At 39.5% G+C, this 25,711-nt stretch overlaps 1 protein-coding gene across 1 annotated transcript; it reads right to left on the bottom strand.

The window, feature by feature from the left end:
- Positions 1 to 7,780: 7,780 nt before the first annotated feature.
- Positions 7,781 to 24,711, bottom strand: RET (ret proto-oncogene; the record flags this gene model as incomplete). The annotated part of the gene is made up of 11 exons (XM_026043064.1): positions 7,781 to 9,640; positions 11,560 to 11,707; positions 13,372 to 13,471; positions 14,922 to 15,059; positions 17,021 to 17,091; positions 17,929 to 18,051; positions 18,152 to 18,366; positions 19,760 to 19,867; positions 22,378 to 22,525; positions 23,162 to 23,418; positions 24,592 to 24,711. Coding segments are annotated over 11 exons (1,586 nt in total), but the record flags the coding sequence as incomplete, so codon positions are not given.
- Positions 24,712 to 25,711: the final 1,000 nt, after the last annotated feature.

Raw genomic sequence — 25,711 nt, 5'->3', positions numbered from 1 at the left:
CCGCCCCGCCGCGCCGCGCCCGGGGAGCGGGGGGAGAGGGGAAGCGGCGCCCCTCAGTCAGCGCGCGGCCGTTAGCGCCATGGATGCCGTTAGGTAGCGCGCGGCCGTTAGTGCCCTTGGAGCGGTTAGGGCGCGGCCGTTAGTGCCCTTGGAGCGGTTAGGGCGCGGCCGTTAGCGCCCTTGGAGCCGTTAGGGCGCGGCCGTTAGCGCCCTTGATGCCCTTAGGTAGCGCGCGGCCGTTAGCGCCCTTGGAGCCGTTAGGTAGCGCGTGGCCGTTAGTGCCCTTGGGGCCGTTAGGGCGCGGCTGTTCGCCCCCTGGCCCTGCCCAAGCTGGCAGCACTGCTGGTCGGAAACGCAGCGTGCCAGTGCCCGGCACACAAGGGCAGAGGCTGCAAGGGGTGCTCTGCCGGGAAGCGGAGCACCCTCCCCGCTCTGCCGCTGCGCTCGGTGTCCCTGGGAGCAGCTGGGGCCTCTCCCTGGCTCCCTGCTGCAGCTCTGCACCTCCAGAAGAACCTCTTCCTAACATTAGCACTGTCTTTTCTGCAGGGCTCATACTATCCAGGCACCCTTAACACGAGTATGTTGGAATGATCTGTAACTACGCGATAAGGCCAAGAACAACTCAGCAAGTGCATCAGATAGTGACGCGGTTTCTTAACTGTGTATCAAATGGTTCTAACCCTCCCAATCAAAAGGTGACTCATGGCATAAGCTGCTAACCACATCCCACGAAGAGCCGTGCTCCCCCTTCAGCCTCACGAGCACGAACGGGGCTTTGCCGGCTGAACGGTAACCGCTCACCTGCACGAATCGAGGGTGGGTGTTCAGGGCTTTCAGCAGCAGAGCCCTGCTTTGCTCCCAGCCCCAGAGCTGCCTTTCCTGGCACATTATCTGCAGGCCTCGTCACAGATCCTATTTAGCACAGAGCAACCTTTAGTCTTCAGGCACGCTTAAACCAGTTCATCTGTAGAGAGCTACATGCTCCGCATGCTGCACAACCTGCAAGAGGATTTAACGTTCTAGGAGTGATGTCTGTTCAGGTGGAATTCCAGACCCCCACACAGCACAAGCAAAGTTGGTCTTTGTAGAGAATGCCCTGAATACGTAGGGCATAAATAAATAGGGGTTTTCCACATGCACAGAGAACTGTCTTACCCCTTTCTGCTGTCAGGGCTTTGTTGCCCTGTTCCATTAACATCCAATTTGCTGCAGATAGCAAACCAGCACAGAGGAAAGGTGCCCTGTTGCTGAAAGTGGTTAGGCTGGTGTGACCAGCCCTTGACGTAGGCGTTTCACTGTCTTCTGAAGCTTTCCAGGAAGCTACGTTCTCAGATACCCATCAGAATAAAAGGAGGCCTCTGGAGAAGAGACATTAGCAGATCTTAGATTTCTACATTTGCTCTCCTGGAACTAGATAAACGTAGGTTCACTCTTTTTACTTTTTTTAAATGCAAACAAACAACACACAGTATGTAAATACACTCCTGTTTTAAAACTGGCTTCAAACCAGGTTTCAGTATCGCCTGCTAGAGATGACTGAGCATCTCCAAGCTCTTACTTGTGCTCTGTGCATTGGTAAGTGCAGTTCACTAGACACTTGACCATACTGCTCTACTGATACTGGAGACTGCAGAGTTCTCTAGACATAATATTCCATGCAAGTACAAGAAGATAACAGAATGGAAATAACCACTGCCACCAAGCCAGTCTCATTATCTAATGCCCTGATGTGGGTCAGAAACAACCTCTGGCAGTCCCGAATCACCCACTGATGGAGGGGAAACACTCTAATACTGTCCATCCTTCAGGCTTCTCAGCCACCAGTTTTCTGTGCAATGGCTAGTTTGCCACTACGGGGAGAGATCTCTTCAGTGACTTAAGTGAGGTTGTCCACAGAATATATTTTCTTCGAGTGCCAGCTTCCTCTATCTTATGCTATAAATATTATAGAAATATATAAAAAAATATACTATTTTTTCCATTTCCAGAAAGATTAATTCCTTTTTCTTCAGACTAAGAGCAGGAAAAAGAACAGGTTTCTTACACGCCAGGATTCCTGGTGCTGGCCGCCCTCTCTGTGGGAGGGCTACCACAGTGCGAAACACAACGCCACTGCAGTTACATTAAGTTCCACACTCTTCTGTCAAAATGAGCTACTCCGAGATCAGATATTCCTTCGTAACTCAGACCTGTGTTTATCCTGATAAATGGTGTAGTTCCTATTTGGTCTTGGTCTTACAGGCCAACAGGGGACTTTCTGTGAATAAATAATTCAATAAAAGCCTTTAGGAAATGCCTGTATTTTAAAACACAAATCATTTTAGTGTGGGATTCTTCTTAGACAAGTATTTGCAGACATCCTCACATCTGAAAGCAGTAATTAAGAACGTAAAGGTGACACAGCTTTGTATTTAATTAGAAATATTAGAAAGCTAGGATGATTATTTTTATAGACGTAGAGGCAGACTTTAAAAAAATGTTTTGCTAAACTTCATGCAGGGGTGTTTCTTAAATTGCTACAGCTGGGGGAAAGGAAGTGGCTAGCAATAACCGATTCTAAAAAGAAGAAGAGTTTTCCAGAACAGCAGTAGCTCCAGGCTCTAGTGGTTTTGGGGGTATTTTTTTTAAGCAGATGCGTGGGCTGGAAGGGAAGAAACAATAGAAGAAGAGCTGATCTGAGAACATGATGCCAAAGTGAAGGAACAATGTAAATGCGACCAAAGAGAAAGAAAGACAGTCTTTCAACACTAGATATTTTTGTTCTCTTATCCTCTTGAGTCAAAATGAAATGTGTGTGTGAAATAAGAAAAATAGACTGTTATTTTGCTTGGGATTTTAGAGCTTTAATTGCCAAACAATAGTCATTAGTTTGCCTCGACACAGAGCTTTTTGTCAAATACTGCAGCTCAGTCTTACTGGTGGCATAATTCCAACATTGATCCCATGTGAAGCTGCTTTCTTTATCCTTGTTTTAATTATTGCAAATTATTTATAACAGTGATACTGAGCAATGCAACCAAAAGCATAAGGATTTTTTAGTACTCTGAAATAAACCATCCTACAGCATTTTGGTCATCTTGAATTCTATTTTGTTCCTTATAACATGCATTGTGACCTTTTATTCCAAATTGTATTCTATAATGATTTGGTTGGGTGTCCTGTGCAAACACATCTTGTTATGGGCTATGCTATGAGGGGCTATAGGAGAGGCAGTGCCTTACAGCAGATTTCATTTCCCTTGGGGCTGGGGAAAGCTAAACTCTATCTCAGGCTCTGCTAATGAACCTTGAGGGTCCCTAGGAGGGTAACTGTTCTTTAGGTGTATGTTCCTCCCAAAGGGAAAGGCTGATTTCTCTCTGTCATAGGGCAACTGTGAATATTAAACATGTTTGTATTTGAATTGCTGGGATCCCATCTCTTAAAAGAACTCCTTTTAAATCAATACATCATTACTGTTAGCAAGCAGTGCTCGCTGAGCTCTTTAGGGCTATAAAATGGATTCCAGAAGCAATACTGCAGGAGAAGCAAAAGTGCTTACGCTGCAGACGAACAGGAATGTACAGCAGTAATTCCAAAGAGCTGGACCAAGTGCCAACATGCTCCTCCTTGCTCCAGCTGAAAGCAAACACAATACCCTGCTGCATTCTGCAACGGTGGCTGATCCTTTTCCTGGCCACGCGGCCTTGTTTGTTCTGGAAGGCCAAACGGGTCCATATGGTGCAGGGCCCCACTGCTCATCTGCAGCCGTGCTAGAATATTCACACCGGCACGACTAACAAAGAGGATGTATAGAGTGTAGCCCACATGTGTCAGACTGAATTTCTGTACTGATTTATGTAAAGATGCCTTTCTTACATACCTTTTTTCTAAGGACACTAAGAAGTGCTCTAGACATCTTTTTTCTTTTTTTTTTTTTTAATCCAAAAAGATGACAATTTTGTCAGAAACATACTGACTGCAAAGCTGCTCTGGAAGAAGGTACAGGCACCTGTCTTCTACATCTATAACGGAACACAAATTAAGAGGATTTTGTCTAAAGGACAACACTCAGTACTAGGAAAAACAGAGTGAAAATAACACATTTTTTTTCCCCCTTGACCTTGTTACAGAACAGTAACTTGTTAAAACTATAAAATAGTATGTTTTACAGCTCTGTCTATGAAATACATACTTTTACCCGTTAGATGGTAGAATTCACTGTTGAAAATGCAATTCAGAAAGAAGCTTGATCAATCCATGAATGAAGCAATATCAATCACTCTTCAAATGAAACAGGATACATAAAAAGAAGATTTAAGCCATGCAATCTGTGGTGAACTGTACTTAAAAGATATAAATTATCAAGATCTTTTGGCTTGCTATCTGCTTGAGATACTTTTCCTGCTTAATACACCCACTAGTAAAAAGGGGCTGCTCTATAAAGCCAGGATGAAATGTTCCTGCGCTACCTTCCTAACTATATCACAAGCTGCTATTTAATTTTTGACTTACCCTTGTTTACTTTTTTAAGCAAAATCTTGCCCCTGGGCTCACCTATCTAACTAAAAGATCCACATCAAATTAATTCCAAGCAATATTTTATATTAGAAATGCAATTTAGAGAAATTCATAAGAGCACTGAAGAGCAAGATGCTTTTATTTTTTTCTTGTATTCATTCCTGCTTCTCAAGAGCAAGGAAAATTTGTTCCTGCTTCTCCTTTCCTGCTTTTATTTTTAGAATAGGAATGACAAAGACTTGATCTGTCAGCCTACTACCCTTTAAAATGAAGGAATATATGAGTTGAGCAGCATTCAGTAGAAAGAATTGAATGCTTATAAATGAAAATTTTTGTTTCAAGTTAAAAAAAAAAATTTCTTGCTTTAACTTAAATTACAAGAATGTCCCAGCTACCACTGCTAACCTAGCAATGATTTGCAGTGTTGAATAACCATATGATAGTGATGAAAGGATAAGTTTTTCATCTATTGACTGTGTTTCTGCAACTCCTGCATCTTACACCTGAGCAATTAATTGCAATTGTGTTACAGCCACTCAGGCACACTCAAAATGCACGGATCTTTATAACAAAGTCAGATTAATGCTGAGTTAAATTTGGTCAAGTGTCTGAACAAAAAATTTAGCTTCTATTGTGAGCTATTGGGAGTTACTATTATTTAAACAGTAACTCTTACAAATAGTCTCCTTATTTAAAGCTGAGCTTTTCAAAATATTTTAAATTTGGTATTTTTAGTAAACCATCAGGAAAAGACTTGAGGAAATGATGTAAGAATTATTTTTTTTTGGTTAAAATGTTGTCTTTTATAGACAACTTGTTGCCATCTAATTATTTGTAACATCTTCCTGCCTGTAAATGGGTGATAAATGTCCTTCAATGTAAAGTGAAATATTTTCAGTAGTGTTTTTACAAAAATCCACATAATCTGTTTCTACTCAGTGTTTAAGTAATTTTCACAATTCATTTTAACAAACTATCCTGGAAGAGCAACACAATGAGATTTCCAACTGTCATTTTTAAATTATAAATCCTTATAATAGCATCAACTCTGTGCTATCCCTGGCCCACGCCACTGTTCAGAACCCAGCTCTGTAGAGGGAAACCAGCTAAGTAGTTAACAGATTTCCTGGCCTGAGCCTAAAACCTCTACCAGTTGTTTGGTCACCTCTATAGCAGAAAGAATCATTCTTGCCTTCCACTGTGTCCAGTCAATCACTGACACTCCTGACCAAGAAATTATTGGAGAAACCTTGGAGGGCAGTGAAGCTGCTTGCCAGCTGATTCTTTCAGCTGCATTCACCTTAAAAACATAAAGCTGGTGTCTCTCTGCCCTGTGAATTCCCTCGCAGCAGCTTTTCCCGCTCCTTTCCATTACACTCCAGGGGCTTTCCAGGGGCCTTGCAGCATCACCCCTTTGCAGGCTTTCTCAGGGAGCCGTGCGGCCTTCTCTGCTGATGGGAGATTCCAGCCTTCCCACATTTTCATCCTCAATAGTTCTAAGATTACAACATCTACATGCCATTACTTCACATCCCTTCATCATTATTTTATCAATTAAGTGAAATACTCTGAATACAGGGCGCTGATATACAAGCAGGATCAGAGAATCCTCTGTTTCTTTTTTAAGTTTGGGCTATGGCTTAATTCTCTGAAATATTTGGAAAATCTAAAATGAAATCTGAAACACTGGGGAGATGGCACACGTTTTTCCTCAGAAAAGCTTTTTATAAAAATCCTCAAATCCAAGCAACCAAGATTTTTAGTAAAGAAATGCTGTGGTTATAGTTTGTTGATTCAGTTTTATTTCTAAAATAAAGCATTGTAAGTTTAGACAGGAACTTACATTGGCAGTTACGAAACTGGCACAGGTAGAAAACAGTAAATCAACAAACACATGAAACTCTTTTAACTAAGATGATGCAAGGAGGGAAAGCCCTGTTCCCAAAGCTGAACAGCTGAAACATTATAAAGGGTTTTAAAGAGTGCTTATTTGACTTATGAAATGCTGAAAATTCAGACTGGAGAGTGCAAAGCCAGAGAGAGACCCAGATCTAGACTGAACTTCCACAGGAACTCAAACTTGAGGGTCTATCAAAACATGGGTCCCAAATTCAAGTTTAACAGTCCCAACTTTCTTGAGTTGTTCTAAATGAAAGGTTTACCAATATAAGACCAAGACGTAGGGAAATACATGTGCGCCAAATTACCTTTTCTGCATCCAAACACAAATTGGATCTGGTTCAGATGTGGATATTTTGTCTTTCCTAAACCCGTTGCTGGGAATTTGTTGAAATTCAAAATTCAAATGTTTCCAGCCAGAGATAATTGCACTTTTAGGAGGAGTCACAAAAGGAGATGGTTACAGTGAGGGCCCCTGTCAGAAGTGCCAACTGCCTTTAAGAGCTGCCGCTTTTAAAGCCATGAGATGTTTACAAGCCCACACAAGTGAGGATAATGCTTTGTTTTCACAACAACGTGACAGCTCTGGGTGTATGCAAACCCAAACCACTCTGTGTTTATTAGATACTTATCTCCTGTCATAACAGCAATGGATGTATCTAAAGAGATGATGAGACTCAGCTGGCACTTCCCTGTGGCGCTAAGATGACAGCAGGGAGACAGGACATGCTCCATTGGGAGCTGGTCAGTTCCCAGGGGTCAAGAGTGGGACGGCAGAGGAGCCTGTCCGGCTGAGTATGAATGAACAAAGACTCCCACTGCAGCCATTCACCTACCAGGAACACCTACTGCCAACATCACTGCATTTATTCCAAATACACACATTACTTGCTCTCGCTGTAATGGTTTTCACTTCTACAACTTTTTGTGCCTAGGTGGAAACTTGTTCCTTGTAGAAAAGTAAAATGCACTTAAAACGGTTGTCTTGAAACAACCTTGGTTCCCGTTGAAACACCGTGACACACTTCCTTCTTATACTGACTACTTCAGTATTAATTACAATATCACTCACCTGTTGTCCAACAAAGCTGTCACAGGACTTTTCAGAGTAGTAACTTCAGATTAAAAACTTTTCAGATTAGATGCTTCACATCTCCCAGTTGAATACTGTTGCTGGAGACAGCTGACAAAAGGAAATTCTTCATTTAAGAAAGACTAAAAAAAATAAAAATCTTGTTGCCTTGACTGCTCATGGCAAATAAAAAATTTGCATTAACAGATAAAAAAAATACAAGAATTGGACAAAGCAAAGTTGTCACAGGCACTACTTGTTCTTTCCCTTTTTCAGAGTTATCTCAATAGGAAGAAAGCCCATTTAATGGGCTCCATTTTCAGCGCTTTTATTTTAAAGCTATGCGTTCTTACAGTGTTCTGACAGCTGTGCTATGCCAGTGAGGATCACCATGATATCACAACTGAACCCTTTTTGCATACATAGCCATATGTGTTTTCTGTACATCAGTTTTACACGACACGGTAATTGTTTGTACAAAGAAAAAGCCACAGTTTGCAGTGCTTGTCAAAAACTAGGACAGACCCAAAGACAACACACACTAGTGAAGTTGTTTAAATTCCAATACAGCACTTGATATCCCAGTTTTGGCATGTGAAAATCTCTGTAAAGGTTTTGGCAGTTTGACTCTTTTTTTTTTTTTTTTCTTCTCTGAAATCACAGACTTTAATGGAAACAAAGTTGACACACAAAACAACATATGAAAACAGCTAAACTGGATTGTAAGTGACAGGAGCAAGCTTTGGTAGAACTGGATTATTTAGAATAACCATCACAACGCTAACAATGAGTCACTCAGGATTAATGTCCCAATATTTTTAGCAAAGAAAAAGTTATCTTTAACCATATTAGATTACAAATAAAGACAAAAATAGTGCTGATCATTTACTCTTCCACATCGACCGTATGACCCATAGGCAGATCATTTTCCTAAATATCAAGTCAATGTTGTAGCACAACATTTTTATATTTCCCTTCATCTTTAACAAATTCAGAGACATTGTATTTGTATGGGTTAACTAACAACGGTTTTGCTGTGCAAGTGTCGCTTACTCCTGACTTCCAGGACAGTAAGGGTTATTTGGAGCTATATCACGGCAGTGTCTCGTGTGTGGCAGTGCATCCAATTCTGAGCTGAGAGGAGGACTCCAACCCAATGTACATGACCGCAAACAAAATCTGTGTACTGAAATTCAGTCCAAAAATGCTGTACAGTCCGTACGGAACACATAAGAGGAATTATGATTGTACAAGATTGTACATTTTGACCCTAGTAAGATGTACGTGATGGAAAATAAATTGTTGGGTGAGCACGGTTGATTGCCATCAGTCCATACAGCATATCTTTTATCAAATTTATCTCCATTGTGCTAAAGGTAAGAGTAGTTTAAGACTAATAAAACAAACTCTCTTCTCATTAAGACAAGACAATACATTTTACAAGACTTCAAATGTTGAATCTCAAGTTCTCTACCGAGTTACTTAACGTTTGCCTCCAAACCAAGATACAGGCTTCGTTAGTGCCAACATCAGCCCCCTCATTCGACACCAAGCTCACTAACTTGGGAGCGTATTTCCCCCCTCCCGTCCATATATTGTTTGTGCTTCCTGCCTAGATCAAGTGGTCATAGGCTAACAGCCACTATAAAAGTAGCAGTTCGAGTACCTTCTCCCATCCCAGAAAGCTGTAATACAGGACAGTTAATCTAAAAAACCTTGAGAATGAAGTGCAAGGCCATTTGCAGTAAGCAGTTGCCAAATGGAACCATATGCAAAATGGCAGTCTAAAAAGAAGTACTGGAACTACAACTTTTATCCAGCTTGATATGTTTTCTGAAAGGGGAAATCACCAATTACAGTCTTCAACATGAATAACATATTTTAGAAAGTATCAGTAGAAGATTTTGCCAATTTAAAAGGTAGGTGTTGACTGTACAAAGAACGAAACAATGGACTTTCCATTCTTTGCGTATTTGTTCCCCTCACGAGTCCATTACCTTTCACAAAGCAAATTTTAACTATCAAACTTGTCCATAAATTTTGCCGCTGAGTGTGAAACCATCCAGTTAGCATATACACTATCATTTGCATATCTTGGAAACACAGAGTTAGTGCCATCGAATCTTGTGAGTGGAACGGGGCTCTCCTCAGGCCAGTTCGGGTATGACATGCCTAAAAATGAAAACAGATAATTTTTTCTGCACTGAAGAACCATAACTTCATGTGCAGACAGTAAGGCCCTTGGCAAAACTCCCTTCAATATTTTAAGTCAGTCCACTGGATTTTGTCCCAAATCAATTGATATAAATGATGTTTCAAAATCCCTGCAGGCAAAAACCCTGAAAAAAATAAAGTGCTCTCTTAAAAGACCAAAAAAAAAGTGTGTGTGTGTATATGCAAGTGCATGTGTGCACACCTGCATAAGAAATGCTAATAATTTTTCTTCTGATGAGTCTCCAGCTTTCTGCAATTCTCTCTTTTAAGTATCATGTAGCAATATACTGCTTTACAAGAGGAAGTTCTTGCTATACAGGAAGTGCTCCAAGCATTAATAAACCTATTTGGGACAGGATCCAAAGTAAATTCCAATGACTGATATTACTTAAATAGGTGCCTTTTCTTGGCATTAATGAATTTCTGGGGACACTCTCTTACCCTCATCAGAGATGCCCTGCTTAATTTTGAGAAATCTCAGGATTTGACAACTGAGTCAAGTCCAACAAAGTCCTGAGCACTCTTGTCCTGATTCAGCATTTAAGCGTATTTCAGGCATGTGATTATTTCCATTGAGTCTCTGCTTCTCAGTTTAGGAATGAGAGATCACTGAATTGCAAACAGAGTGCTTAGCACCATGTTGATCCAGCTGTACAAGCAGAGAACCACATGAGGGTCAAGATGTCTGCAAAACACAAATCCAATTTTGTTGCTTATTTAATCATCCAGCTTCCGCCATCAGCCCTCACAGCAACTTTTCAGATACATCATTCTTGTGACAATCTGGCCGCTAAGTGCCCCCAAATAAACCTGATATGGTGCAACCTATTAAAAAGAATTATAGCTAGGAAGTTATAGCTAGGATGTGGATCAAAAATTGGCCCAAAGCTATATTTTTAATGACAACTTTTAAGCTAAAAGTTCCAGCTTTTCAAAAGTAATATTGCTTGAAAAAATAAAAAAAAAAGTCTATAATGTTAGTAAATACCTAAAACCAAGTAGAATATTTAATCAGGAGACAAAATATAGGAGTTTTGGCAAGAACCATTTTTACTGTCCATCTCACCATCACAATATGAAAGCATATGTTCTTTTTAAAAACACTTGCTACATCATTCAATCAGGATTTAGTACTGACATTTTCATAATAAATCAAAGGACGTGAAAATAGTTGAGTGCATTTTCAAAACGCCCATTGTTAATTCACTTTTCAAAAGACTTTATATGTTGAGTCAGTCTGTATATAATACTTATATACAGTATTTGTACCTTCTGTATATAATACTCTGATTGCATTCTATGACACATTAAATAGACATTTCAGCTTATGAATCCAAATTGCATTAACAAGAAGCTGAACTTTAGGAAACGGTCTTGATATATTAAAAATTTTGCACATCGGTCCTAGCATTGAACTGTGGCACAAATGGTATTGAAAAAACAAAGTCTATTGCTTAAATTAGAGGTGCAGAATCTAAAGTATGTTAAACATTCCTAGCCCCCACCCCCCAGCAGGATAGCTGAATTAGATACTCATTAGCTTTTTATATTTCCCCTGAGAATACTTCCCTGATCATTTTTTTTTAATATATGATATCTAGTAATTTTACTTATTTTCACATCCTTTTAAAAATGTTTATTTTAAACACAGTTGCAAAATGACTAAAGGATGATCCTGATGCAAACTTTGACATTTACCAAAAGAAAAAAACAAACAAACAAACAAAAAAAAACTCAAAAGAAGCTTCCAAGCAAATTTTGATTGGCTTCATTCAGACAAGGAACACTCTAATGGGATTACAGAGTCTGAGAACAGTGCAGAAGAAAAATCATTTTTTTCTGTTGCTAGAATCTAGTAAATGCATGTGAAATTCTACCATAGAGTTTGTTTTCAATCCATGTGGAAGGGAGGGTTCGAGGGAGGGGAGCATTATTACAGTCCACGAGTGGTGTCTCCTCTTCTGAGAGCCCGTCATCGTAAAGTAAGGAATCAGATGGGGTGGATGCTGCAAGATCTAAGTAATCCTAAAAAATAAATACATAAAAGGCTGTGTTAAAGCAAGTGGCAGTGTTATTGGTTGGATATAAAGGCTAAACTTATTAATACTTCCCTGCACAGCAATAAGATAACCAGGTTAAAGGGTTGTGATGACTTGTTTGACTTTAGATCTTCTAATCATTGTACTCAATCTATTACATAATTGTGTACAAAATCAGAGCTGTGGATATGCTTTCAAATAAAGCTTTTGCAGTTGTTCTAAAACCTATTAATTGCATCAGTCATAAAACCTGACAAGTTTTCATCTATACTTCTGAATGGTTTCGATAAAAAGGGAAAAATATTTTTGATTATTCTGAATTTTACTTTTTCCTTTCAAAATGGCTTTCATTTGGAAATTTACTTAACTTGAACCTTACAAAGGTAAAGTTACCCAAATTTGTTTGTAAATAGAAAAATATATTTAGCCCAGAAATCCAAGAAAATATGACTAATCTATAAAGCTTTGTGTGGGATTGGCTTTGGTTTTAACTACAATGAGAATTTCAGAAACCCTGCCAACTTCTGTATTAGGAGTTAGTCACCATATATGAAGATCATTTCCATACTGAATCACAGCAGCTATCAGCCAGACTTGTGCCATTATTAATTTAGAATGTATCTTCACATTCACAATTTGAACACAATTATCCCCATTTGCTTACTAGAATGTTTTGGAACCAAAGGAACTGCCCACACATTCTCAAATTTTATAATGGCTAACATATGTACATGCTATTTACCATCTGTAACAAAGCAAAACCAGAAATAGTACTTTTTCTACCATTCTGTGGGTATGTGCAAGTAATGCACATGCACGTATGCCTTTTGTGGTTTTCATATATATATATATATATACATAGACATACATGTTATATATATGTATATATGTATGTAACTTGGGCTTATTTTAGGACTTCAGGACACATTCATTTGTGTGTGTTCTTCTCATGAATCAGAAGGAGAATTCTCAGCCTCAAGTTCTCTTCAGTCAGAAATTTAATGACACATGTCAATTTTGGAATAAAAGACACAATTCGTATATATGTGTGTGGTTTGCAGAAGGGACTAGGGCTTCTGCACTTGGTACGTGTGAGGACAAAGGAAAGCCAGGACTGAACTGCTGAGCAAGCTGGAAGAACAAGCCATAGCTGAGGCTCTGTCAAAGTGTGAGTGAGATGGTGCTCAGAAATTCCATGATAAATCTCTACTGAATTCCAGTAACTCTAAAATAAATCTGATTGGGGGTATGTCACAACTCTCCTTTTTCTCTTGCCATCCTCATATCATTAAATTACATTCAAAGAAATGTGATTTATGCTTCTCACTCATGAGTTATTTATTCAGTATTGCAATTAAGGATTATCTTTTCACAGTAATCTGTTTCTTTCTGGTTAAGGAAGCTAGACATGAAGGGTAATTCAACGCATACATTCAGGGTTGAAGTCACCCAGGATATTATATGAGATATGGCTGCTTTCAAAAGATTTGGAAGAAATTAGATATTTACATGGTTAAAAACTTGATGAAAATTAAGTTAACCTACAAAGAAACAGAACAAGAACTAAAAAATACCTGCTGCTTATTTCTCTATATTCAAACTCAGGTATCAGAAAAGTTTAAAAAAACACAAGCTTGCACACACACTTACCCTACTTTTTACCATCATTTTCTCTAGTTCTTTGCTGATCTCAGCAAATGTTGGTCTTTTATCTGGCTCTTGCTTCCAACAGCGCAACATCAGGTTGTACCTGTGACACCCCGCCATGTGGTGGGGCAAAAGAAATAATAACAATAATTTAAAAAAAAAGTCAATATTTGCAAGTGGGTCATGTGTCTACTCAAATCATTTATAATACAGAAATTTTCATTTTCTTGTTTAGTATTTCCCGAATCAAGACCTGACATTCACAAGAACAAGCATTTATTTTCCTACTATTCTTTATGGGTTTAAATGATGATGCACTTGGCTGTCCTTGAAAGACCAGGGTCTCAGGTTTCTTTCATCACTTTCATTTTCAGAAAGGACTGTCTCGTGTGTAGGCAGCGGGCCAGATTTCTAATTTATTGTGTTTGCCAATGACTTTGAAGGATTTTGTCTATCACCATATACAACTGGTGCTGCATCTCATAATTTGATTATTATTCTGTCTTTAATCTAATATTTCTTTCAGAGGCACCTTGCCTTCTCCAGCACACAGCATGGAAAGAAAAAAGGGGGTAGAAGAATTAAAGCTTTACAATCAAGTGAAATCTGCTCTTTTTTAAACCCTGCTTACGTGACTCTTCTACCTAGTGCCCTATTCATGTTATTTTTTGTGCTCAAGTATACTCAAGACTAAATGATTTAGTCATAAAAGTGTTTCTAAATGGGGAAAAAAGCAGTCACAAGAGCTACAGTAAGCTCTTGAAGAGCATCAGATTTTCTGCAGTGATCTTCCCCTAAACTAATTCTGCAGTGATACTCCCCTAAACTAATGTAGGGCATGCAATTTAAGAAAAAGTGGTCCTTAAAGGAGGCTTTCAAAGATTGCCAGATATATGTCTAAGCACAATAGAAAAAAAATAAAAACATTCAGAAAATCATGATGTGGTTTGAAGAAAAAAAACCTCAGACATCACCAACTTGCTTAACCTAGAAAGCACCAATATTATACCATGTTGGAGGAATGAGGTTTTGCTCTCTGCTGAGATGAAACAGAGACATTTTTAAATATTTACAGTTTTTACTGCTAAATATTCTGGGTCAAGATATCTTTTCTCTTGTGTAATGCCAGAACAGACAGACAATTAATAGTAACTCTAGAGGATGCAACACCTATCTCATTTGCAGGAAAGCACTCAAACGTTTTCTTGCATGTTTCCCCTATTATTATGTACAACAAAAGGCTCCTCCTCACGCCACCCTCAGAAGTTTGGAATATTCAAGGCATGCTTTCAGTTTTTGCCGAGCGTGTTTTTCGATAACCTACAAGCACTTCGGCTGTAGCTGCAAGCATTCAGCAAGCATCCAATTCTTCCCCTGCAGTTTAACGTTTGCTAATTCCTGACATTTTGTTGAGTACTCCATCTTTTTGATTATACTTCCGAGCCATAACTGCAAGTTCTACAGAAGAACATCCACATAGTATTGATTTTGACCCTTTCTTTTCCCCATTCAAGTGATATTTTATGAATCTGATTAAAACGAGAATGACTTACATTTCTTCACTGCAGTTTTCTGGTCTCTCCATTCTATAGCCTGTTTTCAGGAGGTTAAAGAGTCGCTCAGGAGCAATACCTGGGTAAGGATTGCCTCCCAAAGTTACAATCTCCCACAGCAGAACTCCGAATGACCACCTGGAAAAGAGGAAAAGGAGCTTTCATTTAGAGTGGTAGGGTTCAACAGTGTAGTGTAGGCTTCATCCAGCAAAAAGGTTAGAACTGGGGTATGTGGGATGTTCCTCTTAGATCCCTTTGCGAGGGCCAACAGTATCCTGGGAAAACCACCTTTCCCAGGAGCGGAAAGGAAGGGTCCTATGCAGGGGGCTGCAGCACAAGGGCTGGTGCCCATGAATTGCCCCAACTCAGAGGGTGGCACAAGCCCCTGCCCAGGCCCAGGGGCACTGCCTGACCTAAGGGGTGGGGTGTCTTTATCCGTCCCAGCTGTTGATCTTAGTCACCAGCAGCACCTTCACTTCCAGCCAATCTATCTGGCAAAATGTGTGCAGAAGCCACTTGCCACTCTCACACAATCTTAAATGGAAAGCAGTGGCTTTTCTCCCTGTTACCATTCATTGGATTCAATTATAATTAATTTGCATATTCTTGAAAACTAATGAATCTTTATAACATTTTGACATACTTTATTAATATACCTCCTCACGACCTCTATTAAGGCAATTACGCCCTGCCATCAGCTTGTAATTCTGCCCATGATTAAGCCAAATAAACTTTGTTGTGTCACAGATTTTATTTTTTAAAAATCCCCTTTTTTTGGCTAAGAGAAATTTTTCAGAATGGAAGGAAGCATCAGATGAGTAATTTCTTAATTCAACTTGTTTAGTAAATGGGCTTATGGGACTAGAATGCTACAGAATGCTAAAACATTTTCAAATCATTTTACAAGTCAAGTAGTATGGGAGGAGAAAGGGGAGATGAAAAAAAAAATCCCATGGTGCTATGTTTATTGATGAATAAATGTGTGTTCAGAAAAAGCCAGAAAAGAAAAAACCCACGAGCAGGAAGGCAGCAGGCTAGCTTTCCACTGATGTCATCAACCTCGGGAGCAAAAAGGGATTTTGTAAATGCTGGCAAGTGGTACTGCTATTAAGCACTGCTAACCATTAACTACATAGGCAGGCTTTAAAGGGAAGAAACTGGAAAAATAGGAGGAAAAACAGTATTCTGGGATAGTTATTGAGTATATTATTATATGTTCACTAAAAGCTCGTTGCATCACCACAAGCAATAGAGCATGTTCCTAAAATATTTCCAGTGAGTGTAACTACCCAAAATAGCATTCCGTGCTGCAAAAATGTAATTTATTTTTCACTTTGCTCCACTGTTGGAAAGGCAGTTGCGAAGCTAGTGCTGGGGAGGACTTCATTTACAGCCTGCTCTCTCCATCTCCATCCTGTTCTGCAGGGGCTTTGCTGGACGAGGAGCTGCCTGGTAACAACCTTGGATCACTGACTGGTGTAAGGAAGGGCCCCACGAAGGTCACCTCACCAGCGAGCCATGGGCCCTGCAGAGCTACAGCAGATGATCAGACTTTCTCTGGAATTGCACAGCGCAGTGCTGGTAATACCTGACATATGCCCAAGTCCCAGAGCAGCCTGCATGCCCAGCACCAGCACCTGCCCCATGAATGGGGCAACGTGGGTGCTGTGCTGCATCAGGGACGTGCAGGGTGTGCTGCTGAGCTCAGGTGTAGCCCAGTGGGACTATGGACAAGGATGCACGGTGAAGGATCTGGCTATCAGCAACCATAGTGACACACAGGTTGCACAGAAAATGGAGAATACAAAATATTCTATAAATAACACTTTGTTGTACAGTGTCTGCTGGGTCACTAGTCACCACCATCGTTCGCCTCAGAGAAAGGAGCAGCAGTATCTGATCCTGCACTGAGCCCAGCAAAGATTCAGCATGTGCCACCTTGGGCAGCTCTGTGTCCTTTCCCACTGCATTGGAACCAGGTGAGGGGACTCTGGGGCCTGACTGAGATACAGGAGCACATGAAAATTAATTGTTGTACTTCCTTCCCTTGTTTCCTTAAACATACATAAACCATACAAAGTACAAGAATTTACACTTACACATCACTTTGTGTTGTATAGATATGATCAAATAGGGATTCTATGGCCATCCACTTGACAGGTATCCGGCCCTGGGAGATAAAAAGTAGCAAAAGAATTACTGGTCAGAAAATAAAGATGCCCTGTGGAAAACCAATACATTTATCTTCAAAACTGTGACAGATTCTCCACTCGAGTCCATCTCACATATTTTTCAGTGGACTGAAAGAGTTGATATTGCATTAAAACAAACAAGCAAGCAAAGCCATGAACAGAACAATTGTAACAGGTTTCTAATCACTGAACATCACTCATTCCACACATTTAAGTTATCTAATTATCGACTATATTTTTTTCCTTTTTTTCCCCAGATGGCCACCAGTTAAAGGCAGGTAAACTTAATTTTCCTCTTCCCAAATGATTGTCTTGTAACAAGATTCCCATTTAATGCTTGGGGAAACATGCAAAATGACGGAGAAGGATGATGCAAGGTGATTTAGCTTGCTGTATCTGAAAATATCTTTTAACACAAATAAATGACAATTTGTAATTCATCTTTTGAGTCTCCAAGTTACTGCCCTCAAGGTTTTTTGTTTGCTTTGTGTTTTTAGGGAAGCAGCAATATGACTCAACAACAAGAGGATGTCTCCCAATGCCACGGAAGAGTCTTTTCCATCAAGTTTCCTTGACACAGTCCTACAGATGAAACATAACCATATGCTGAATTCTGCCATGAGCACTGTGAGCAGAAAGAACTGTATCTAGGCAGCTGATCATAACTTACTGTGGCAGACAAAATAGGATTTATTTCAGATAATCTTTGGCAAGTAGCACTGGCAAACCTTCTCCCTTTGGATGGCATTTTATGGGCCTATAATCTACTATTTTAAGTAAGACTTGGTTTTCAGACATTTGGAAGGACATTGTACCTTGCTCCTCTTGACATATGAATCTTCTTCGTATACATCACGGGACAGGCCAAAATCAGAAATCTTCATTTTGCGTCCCTCTGCCACCAGTACATTCCTGGCTGCCAAATCACGATGGACAAGCTATTGAAAGAAACCAAGAGCAGTGTTTAGATGCCTGTGGAGGAGCTGATGTGGACGTCTACCACAAGGGCAGGCTTTGACTATTGGCAGCCATCCCTACCTTCATATCTGCGAGGTACTGCATTCCGCGAGATATCTGCCAGGCAAACGATATCAGGTCTCCCATGGTTAAGGCTCTCTCATCAGGGTTATCCAAATAACTCGAGTTCCTGTTGCCATCGCTGCCCACGTAGCTTGGTCCTACTTTTCGACTTTCCCTGAGAAAACTGCGCAAGGAACCATACTTAGCGTATTCCACAATTAAATACAGAGGACCTGAAATAAACAAACCATAGATTAATAAATATATGGCATTTCTTTTTCTCCCATAGAAGACTCTATGCAGCACAGACTGTGTTTAATAGTGAGAGGCTCCAGACACCTCTGTCCTTCAAGTATAAGGCACTGAATCAGCCACAGAATACATAATTGTAGCCTATGTTTTCCATGCAAAGCAAGCATGAAAAGCATTGAGCCTAAATCAAAGCAGAAATCAGGCTGTAACTCATTCCCTCACGTGGATAATTTGAGATTATATATAAAGAAAAAAACAGCCTGAAGCAGATCTGTAAAACAACTGAACTTAGATAAACTTAAACAAACAAACCACCCCCAAGACAAAATCCTTTTCTGGAGTGTGTGACACGGAGCTCACAAGTTATCTGCTATTTCCAGTGTTTAATTTGAGGTCTTTTCAAAGCATTAGAAATATTCCAACATTTCAGTCCATTAGTAGGTTTCTCATCCCCATTATCCACATGAATAATATCCACTCTGTGCTTTAGGCTCAATACATTTGTCTGCTATATGAAAGGCCGCCCACCCCTCATGTTAATGAATTAACTTGATATTTATTAAAAGCCTGTGACTCAGGAACAGATCACTTCCCTAATGATGGAAAAATACATGGTACTAAAAAGAAAAAACACAACCCTCTGCTGGCTCATTACCTTCCTAAGACTCAGAGATGACTCAGTTCTGATTTACATTCTCTCTCTACAGCTAGTAGTGCCATCTGAAACAGAACTGGGTGGGCAAAGAAGCCAGGGCCCAAAGTTGCAGCATATACACTGTGATTTTAGGCTGCAAAAGTCACAAACTATTTAAGCAAGATGGATCAAATAAATTAGCTAATTATCACAGCAAGAGGGACACCAATACTGTGGTATTGTAGGAGGGAAACTGAGTATCAATCTGCCTGGCAAGCTGTACTTGAACAAAACATCTGCAGGGTGGAGCTGTCCTTTTAAGAAAGCAGGTCCCACTCCTTGACTTCGGACTTAGTGCATTGTCATAATACAAATGCCAAAATAAACTTTAAATATAAATTTCTATTTATTTTAATATAAAATCTAGAATTAAAACATTTACTGAGTATCAGCATAATATAAAAATATATATTAATTAGAAGAGAATTAGCAAAGCAATGGTTAATTTTAAAGTAATTTCAGAATTGAAATGAATATTGAGGATATCCAAGGTAATAATGCTTAGTTACACTGAATTAACATTTCCCTTCCCTGCAAACATCACTTGTCCTTACATGACTTCATTTTTCAGCTAGCTGCAAATTTATAAGATGTTCTGCATTTTAAAGCCCTGCTTAAGAAGAACTATTTATTTTCTTCTAATATAAATTTCATCTTAGAAATGAGTTTCTAGTACTTACCATCTTGACTGCAGGCTCCATAAAGCTTGATGACATGAGGATGGTTCACCTGCTTCAAAAGGTTGAATTCGGAAAGTAGATCTCGCAGCTCACTCTGAGAAGCGTTTTCTGCAGAAAACATGAAGAGAAAAAAATGTGGCTAGGAAAGCATTAGGCCGGGATTTTCTGCATAGAGCCTGAACTATGAGATCACACCATCCGCTTGGGATTAGCACGAGGTTGGAGAGCTCAGTTCTGCATATCTGGACCTTGTAACATGTTTCCCATGTAACAGAAACTTGCCCCTCAGCAGCACCTTGCAGTCACTTATATCAGAACCAAGAGAATGGGACACCTGCACTTCTGGCTTGGTATCTCCTATAGTCATTGCTCTGCCCTGGTACTAATGATACAAAAAAAAAAAAAAACAGATCAGGGAAGAATCAGGACCAGAGTCCTCAGTGCCTTGCAGATGTCAAAGTTACAACAGACTTTTTCCAGTGTTCTACAATAACTTTTGGGGGTTGAATCAGAGCAATCTAAACTTCACAAGTCTAAGAAAAATCAAGATTTTTCTGTTGATCAAACAAAGAACGAACATGATCTGTTGTCTCCCATCACACTCTACCTCTGCATTACCAGTGTGCTGGTATACATTCCTGCTTAAAGCAGCAACACGGTACAGAGCTGTTACCTGAGCTCCCCGCAAAAACCCCTAGCATCTGTTTGTGTGTATTAGTCTGATTCTTTCAATTAATTTAATATGGAAAGAATGTGTAATGTTGGCGTATAAAGCAAATACATATTTGAAGTAATGAAAAAAGTTCTCCACGGGCAACTTGAAAAGTGGATTTTTTCAGGTGATTTGCAAAGGAATTAATTAGAGCCATCAGTGTTACTGCAAATGTCATACCAGTTCATACAGTGAGGTTCTTAGAGGGTTATTCCTTCCTGCTATCAGTTCTGACCCTGTTATTAGCTAGGGAAAGCTGAATGTTCATCATCTGTGAGTAAAAACAATGGTTTTACCAGTATATTTTGCAATCTTAGCCCAGTCACCTGTTGTTGATGCAAATATGATAGCAAATTACTGACAACAAGCACGCAAAGGCTATGATTATTCTGTTCCTAACAAAACACAGGAAGTTACATGAGCATCACAGCTAGGGCTTGACTAGTCTTCATCTCCAAAATGACTTATTACCATGACCTCTTCTGTGTATCCTACCTCCACCAAACTCCAGGAGCTGGGGCACGCACCCTGGCTGTAAACTCATGGGGTGTGCAGCAGCTTGACTGTAAAGCAGGATAAAACAGATCTTCTCTCTCTCTTTTTTTTTTTTTTTTTTTTTTTCCCCCCTCAACTTGCTATTTACCCTAAGCTTAATATCAATTGCTTATTGCCATAGAAATGGTAATAAGATATATAGCATTTCTTATAATTACATGTTTTTATTTATAAGTAGCATATGGACGGCCTTCTCCAGCTAGACCTAGTTGCCTAGCAGAAATGTTTTCTAGCATCTATAAGCTTCTAGCATTTGAAGGTTCTTATATCTCCTCTTCCTTGGATGCTGATATCTAGGAATTACATGCAGTTATGAATTAATATACAAGACCACAGAGGACATAGCTGCATTTTAATATCTATTTCAACTTTCAGGATATGGAGAAAAAAAATGACCTGATGAGGTAACAGGTTTAAACACTTCCAAAGAACTTCATCACTGCCACTGGATGTCCAGAGATGTCATTATTAGAAACTGGGTCCACATACTAAATATGTAAAATCTCTAGTCACATACAACTATAAGAAATGGCATAAATCACAGGTTTCAACATTTTCCACTTGAAAAGTACAGAAATACTGCAGATTTCTTATATTAGAGAATAAACAAATATTTTTTTCATCTTTTTCCTTCAATATATTTTTCAGGATGGGAAAGAAGCAGACATATGTGAGGCTAAAAAAAAAAAAAAAAAAAGAAAGAAATACTGAACAGGGACAGGACAAGACCACAAGGTCTCACACTGTCATCTCAACCCGTCTAGCTATACCTTTTCTTTTCCCTCAGATTTACAGTCTAAGGACAAACTAAGACAGCAGGAAACAGTACTGGGCTATTCAAGCCACTTTGGCAGAGTTCCTAGTAATTGAATAACAGATCAGGGAGTACAAAGGAACTGGATTTCACAATCAGGAAAGTAAGTGAATAACTTAATAGTTCTGCCTCTGCAGTTATATTCTGTCTCTGGACATGAATATAATGGGATTTACTTAAAAAGTCATGTCACAAAACTGAGGTAGAGGAAAAAAAAAATCAGAAAACTCTAACAAGCCCTTGCAGTGTTTCCATCAATGCCAAACAAAATTAAATGCATTTGCTACATTAAGAGACAGTGTCCTTGCAGAACATGAGCTAGAGTTACTTATGCAAACTGCTTGTTTGTACGAATGGGATGCCAGCTCCTACACTCAGAAATCTGGGAGAATCTAAGCAGAATGCTGGAAGAAATGGAGGCTGCATCACTGGCCGGCTTCAGCCCAGCTTTTACCTTCATCATAGCCCCTTTTAAAATCCATTCAGAGGACATTCCAAACAGATTCCAAATCATTTCAGACTTATATAGAAAAATACCTTTTAGCATTTTCACTGCCACGGTGGTGTAGCCGGCTCTTCCCTTGAGTCTAAACGCTGTTGCCTTAACAACCTTTCCAAACTCTCCTTCCCCTAGAGTCTTGCCCAAAACCAGGTTCTTCCGAGGGAATTCCCACTTCGGGTCTTCCTGCAGGACAGAAAAGGAGTACCATAAGGTGAAGTCAGACAGAAGTGGTCATTAATGTTTAATGGGAAGCCATCCTTCAAGAACAGGCACCTTGGAATAACATTTTGGGTTGCTCTTTTTATCAATATCCATGTATTCGTATAAAAATCCCTTGGCATTTTGCAAATGTTTTTCCATTACCTTGAAATCACATCCTCAAAGAACAGGCCTGCAAATGTAGCCTGTGGGTAACGGATGATATTTACAGGTCTGGGAAACAGGTTCCAATGAAACATTAAGTGATACAGGATAAATGCTTTCTTTCAGATAACTACGAATATGCAGCCTTGGACTTCACAGGCAGTCGTATCAGTTTTACCTGTGAAATTAGACTTTCCCTTAAGAGTTCTTCTGAGAAAAATGCTCTTGTGTTATTGAGACATACAGCTGCAGAGCAGTGACAGATGTACAAACCAAGAAAAACAATAAAGCAAACGGAGCACAAGGTCCTCCTTGTATGTGTCATTTCTGTTTCAGTATTTGAGTTGGATATTTCTATGAATAGATTTCCATAACATTTTCTGTGTACAATAAACAACCTTCTTCAGAAACAAGAAAAGCATCCAAAAAGAGCACACAACAGAACAGCAAACTTACTGGTATTTTAAAGGTATCTACAGACACCTGGTTCTCCATGGAATCTAAAGAAGGCCGACGGACATTAGTAGAGGAATAACTGATGGGATAAGACTGGGCTGGGCGCCGGAAAGTCATCTCTGCTGAGGCAATAGGCGGCTTTGGAGAATTCTTGTGGTAACGATGGATGAAATAAGAGGAAAGCAGCACGGAGATAATGAAGGACAGCAGCACAGCCCCCGCTATCACAGTCTTGCACACGTCATCACATAATTGCTCTGCAGACCAAGAACAGCTCATTAGACCTTTATTGGTTGTTGCCCACTTCTGCTGGCAGTTCACACAACACACGCAGCTGGAGCAGGAACAGAATACAAAATTATTTCAAAGGCTACAGCAAACCCCAGCATCTAATTCTCAAAGTAGGACCGGTCTATGCCCACCGCAGTCTCCATTTCAGGCACCAGGCAGTTTGTTATCTGTAGTTCAAGTGTAATGACAGCTAGTTAACTTGACCCAATATTCCTTAGTTTTACAAGCGCGATCTGCTTCTGAGACTCTCTTTTAAAACTCAGCCTGCCGGTGTTCTGATACCCCATGCATCTCTGAAGACCTACGTCCAAGACTTTGCACATGGGTAACAGTTTATGTTAGAACCAATCAGCCTAGCAACTAAAATCTACTCCAGGGTGAATTTTTATTATGATAGTCATCAAAAACGGTTTTCTTCATCTTTTTATATGCAAAAGAAAGATTCAGAATATTTCTGCTTTGTGTTTAACAAAATACTGTCTTCTGAAAATATTGCCTAATGCTATAATCACTTCTAAAGTGATGTACATTTTTTAAAAAAAAATAATAATTCAGTTTTAGAGATGCAAAATACTTCATATATTAAGTTTATTGTTAAACAGCAAAAACAAATTTAAAACATTTTAACCTCCAGACCATGTGTTTCAAAGAAATGCATAGAAGTTTTTATGCTTTGAGTAAAGGCCAAGGAATAAAGTAATGCACTTTTCCCCCTAACATAGTAGGCACTGGCTACCTCTGACAATTGTGACCTAAGATTTTCAGAAATGATTAGGAGGCTGGGTTACTTTAAAGTCACAGAAAGTTGTTCTTATTCCTCTAGCTATCTTTTAAAAATATCAGGTGAGCCCCACTGAAATGCAAATACAGCTGGAAAGCAAAGGACAGCCAAGCTGTTTGTTACGTAGCAAGGGATAAAAGAGCATCTTTAGTCAAGAACAGAAGCAAAACCCCTGGGCGTTTTTAATTTCCATGGTAAAATCAAGGTGTCAGTTTTAATGAATTTTTTATTAGCAGCCTGTGACCAAGATATCGCTTATTAACCTGTCCATGAGTTTACTCTGCTGAATGTGCATACAGGGCAGATACAAAAAGAATGAAGGATTAATGATACAACAAAAGATAATGTTGAGACTTACCCTTGATATCACCTTTCTCACAATAACAGTTCCGTCTTGGGTAGCAGTAGCAGATCCCATGTCCTGACTTAATTCCAAGATTTCCAATGCCTTTCCCATGACCGCCAATGATGTTTCCACCTAATCAAATACAGACACAAGCTCAGATTCTCACAAGCAACTAAAGCAAAAGAAAGGCTTGCAGCAATCTGTGTGCTCTCTTCTAGCATGTAGCTGAAATGCAACAGGGTGAAATTTAACAGGGCAACAAAGCGCAGCAACAACGACGACTCCTGAGAATTAGAGGGATCCTCAATTCAAACACTTCTGATTCTGAAATGAGGGGACCTTGGGCTGCCTGAACATTAGCCATAACAGTTATTATGAAAGAGGTAGCTAATATTAAAAAAGTAATAATTTTCTTTGTATAGCTTAAATAATTTTTTTTATTTCAGGTGCTGTTTATAACATTACATATAAACCCTCTGGCAAGGCGGTCTTACATTTTAAAATATTCCCCCAATCATCTTCTATTATTTTTTAGAAATATTTAGAAGTATTTGTTATGCATATGAGATTTTGCATGTTTCAGTGATATAGAGCAGTAACCCATCAGTCTACAAATGTGAGCTTTGTCCCTGGTTCAGACACCTATTTCCTCTAATGCCAAGCAGGTAACTTTACTGCTCTACACAGCACCCGCTCTGCAGTCAAGCGGTGACAGTGACACCCAGTCACTTCTGCAAAATGCTGGGGACAGTCTCACGAAAGTGCTCAGAGTAAGGACCAAGTGCAAGTAGGGAAAAAAGAAAATGATGCATTACCTAGTATCAGGGAGAAAGTATAGCAGCTTACATAGAACTAGGCTAGGTTTCAAAACAGTTGGTCATGCAGAGTGATGGCAAGGTTGAGCCCATACTGTCTAATTAAGAAAATATTTTTTTCTGCATATAGCATAGAAAGGACTATTGGTTTGAATTGCTTTCTGTAAAGTATCTTTAATCATGAACAACATTTCACAGACAGAAGCTGTGAACAAACCAACCACAACCTGCAAATTTATCTGTGCTTCAGAAAGATTCTCTAAACCCTAAAGGGATTTAAATGATGAACAGAGTATTTTCAACAGTCTTTTCAATTC

This window comes from Nothoprocta perdicaria, unplaced genomic scaffold (assembly GCF_003342845.1).
Source record: "Nothoprocta perdicaria isolate Ctin4 unplaced genomic scaffold, notPer1 scaffold_32, whole genome shotgun sequence".
Classification (NCBI taxonomy): Eukaryota; Metazoa; Chordata; class Aves; order Tinamiformes; family Tinamidae; genus Nothoprocta; species Nothoprocta perdicaria.
The sequence above is the reverse complement of the archived record's forward strand: the minus strand, read 5'-3'. Positions and strand labels throughout refer to the sequence as shown.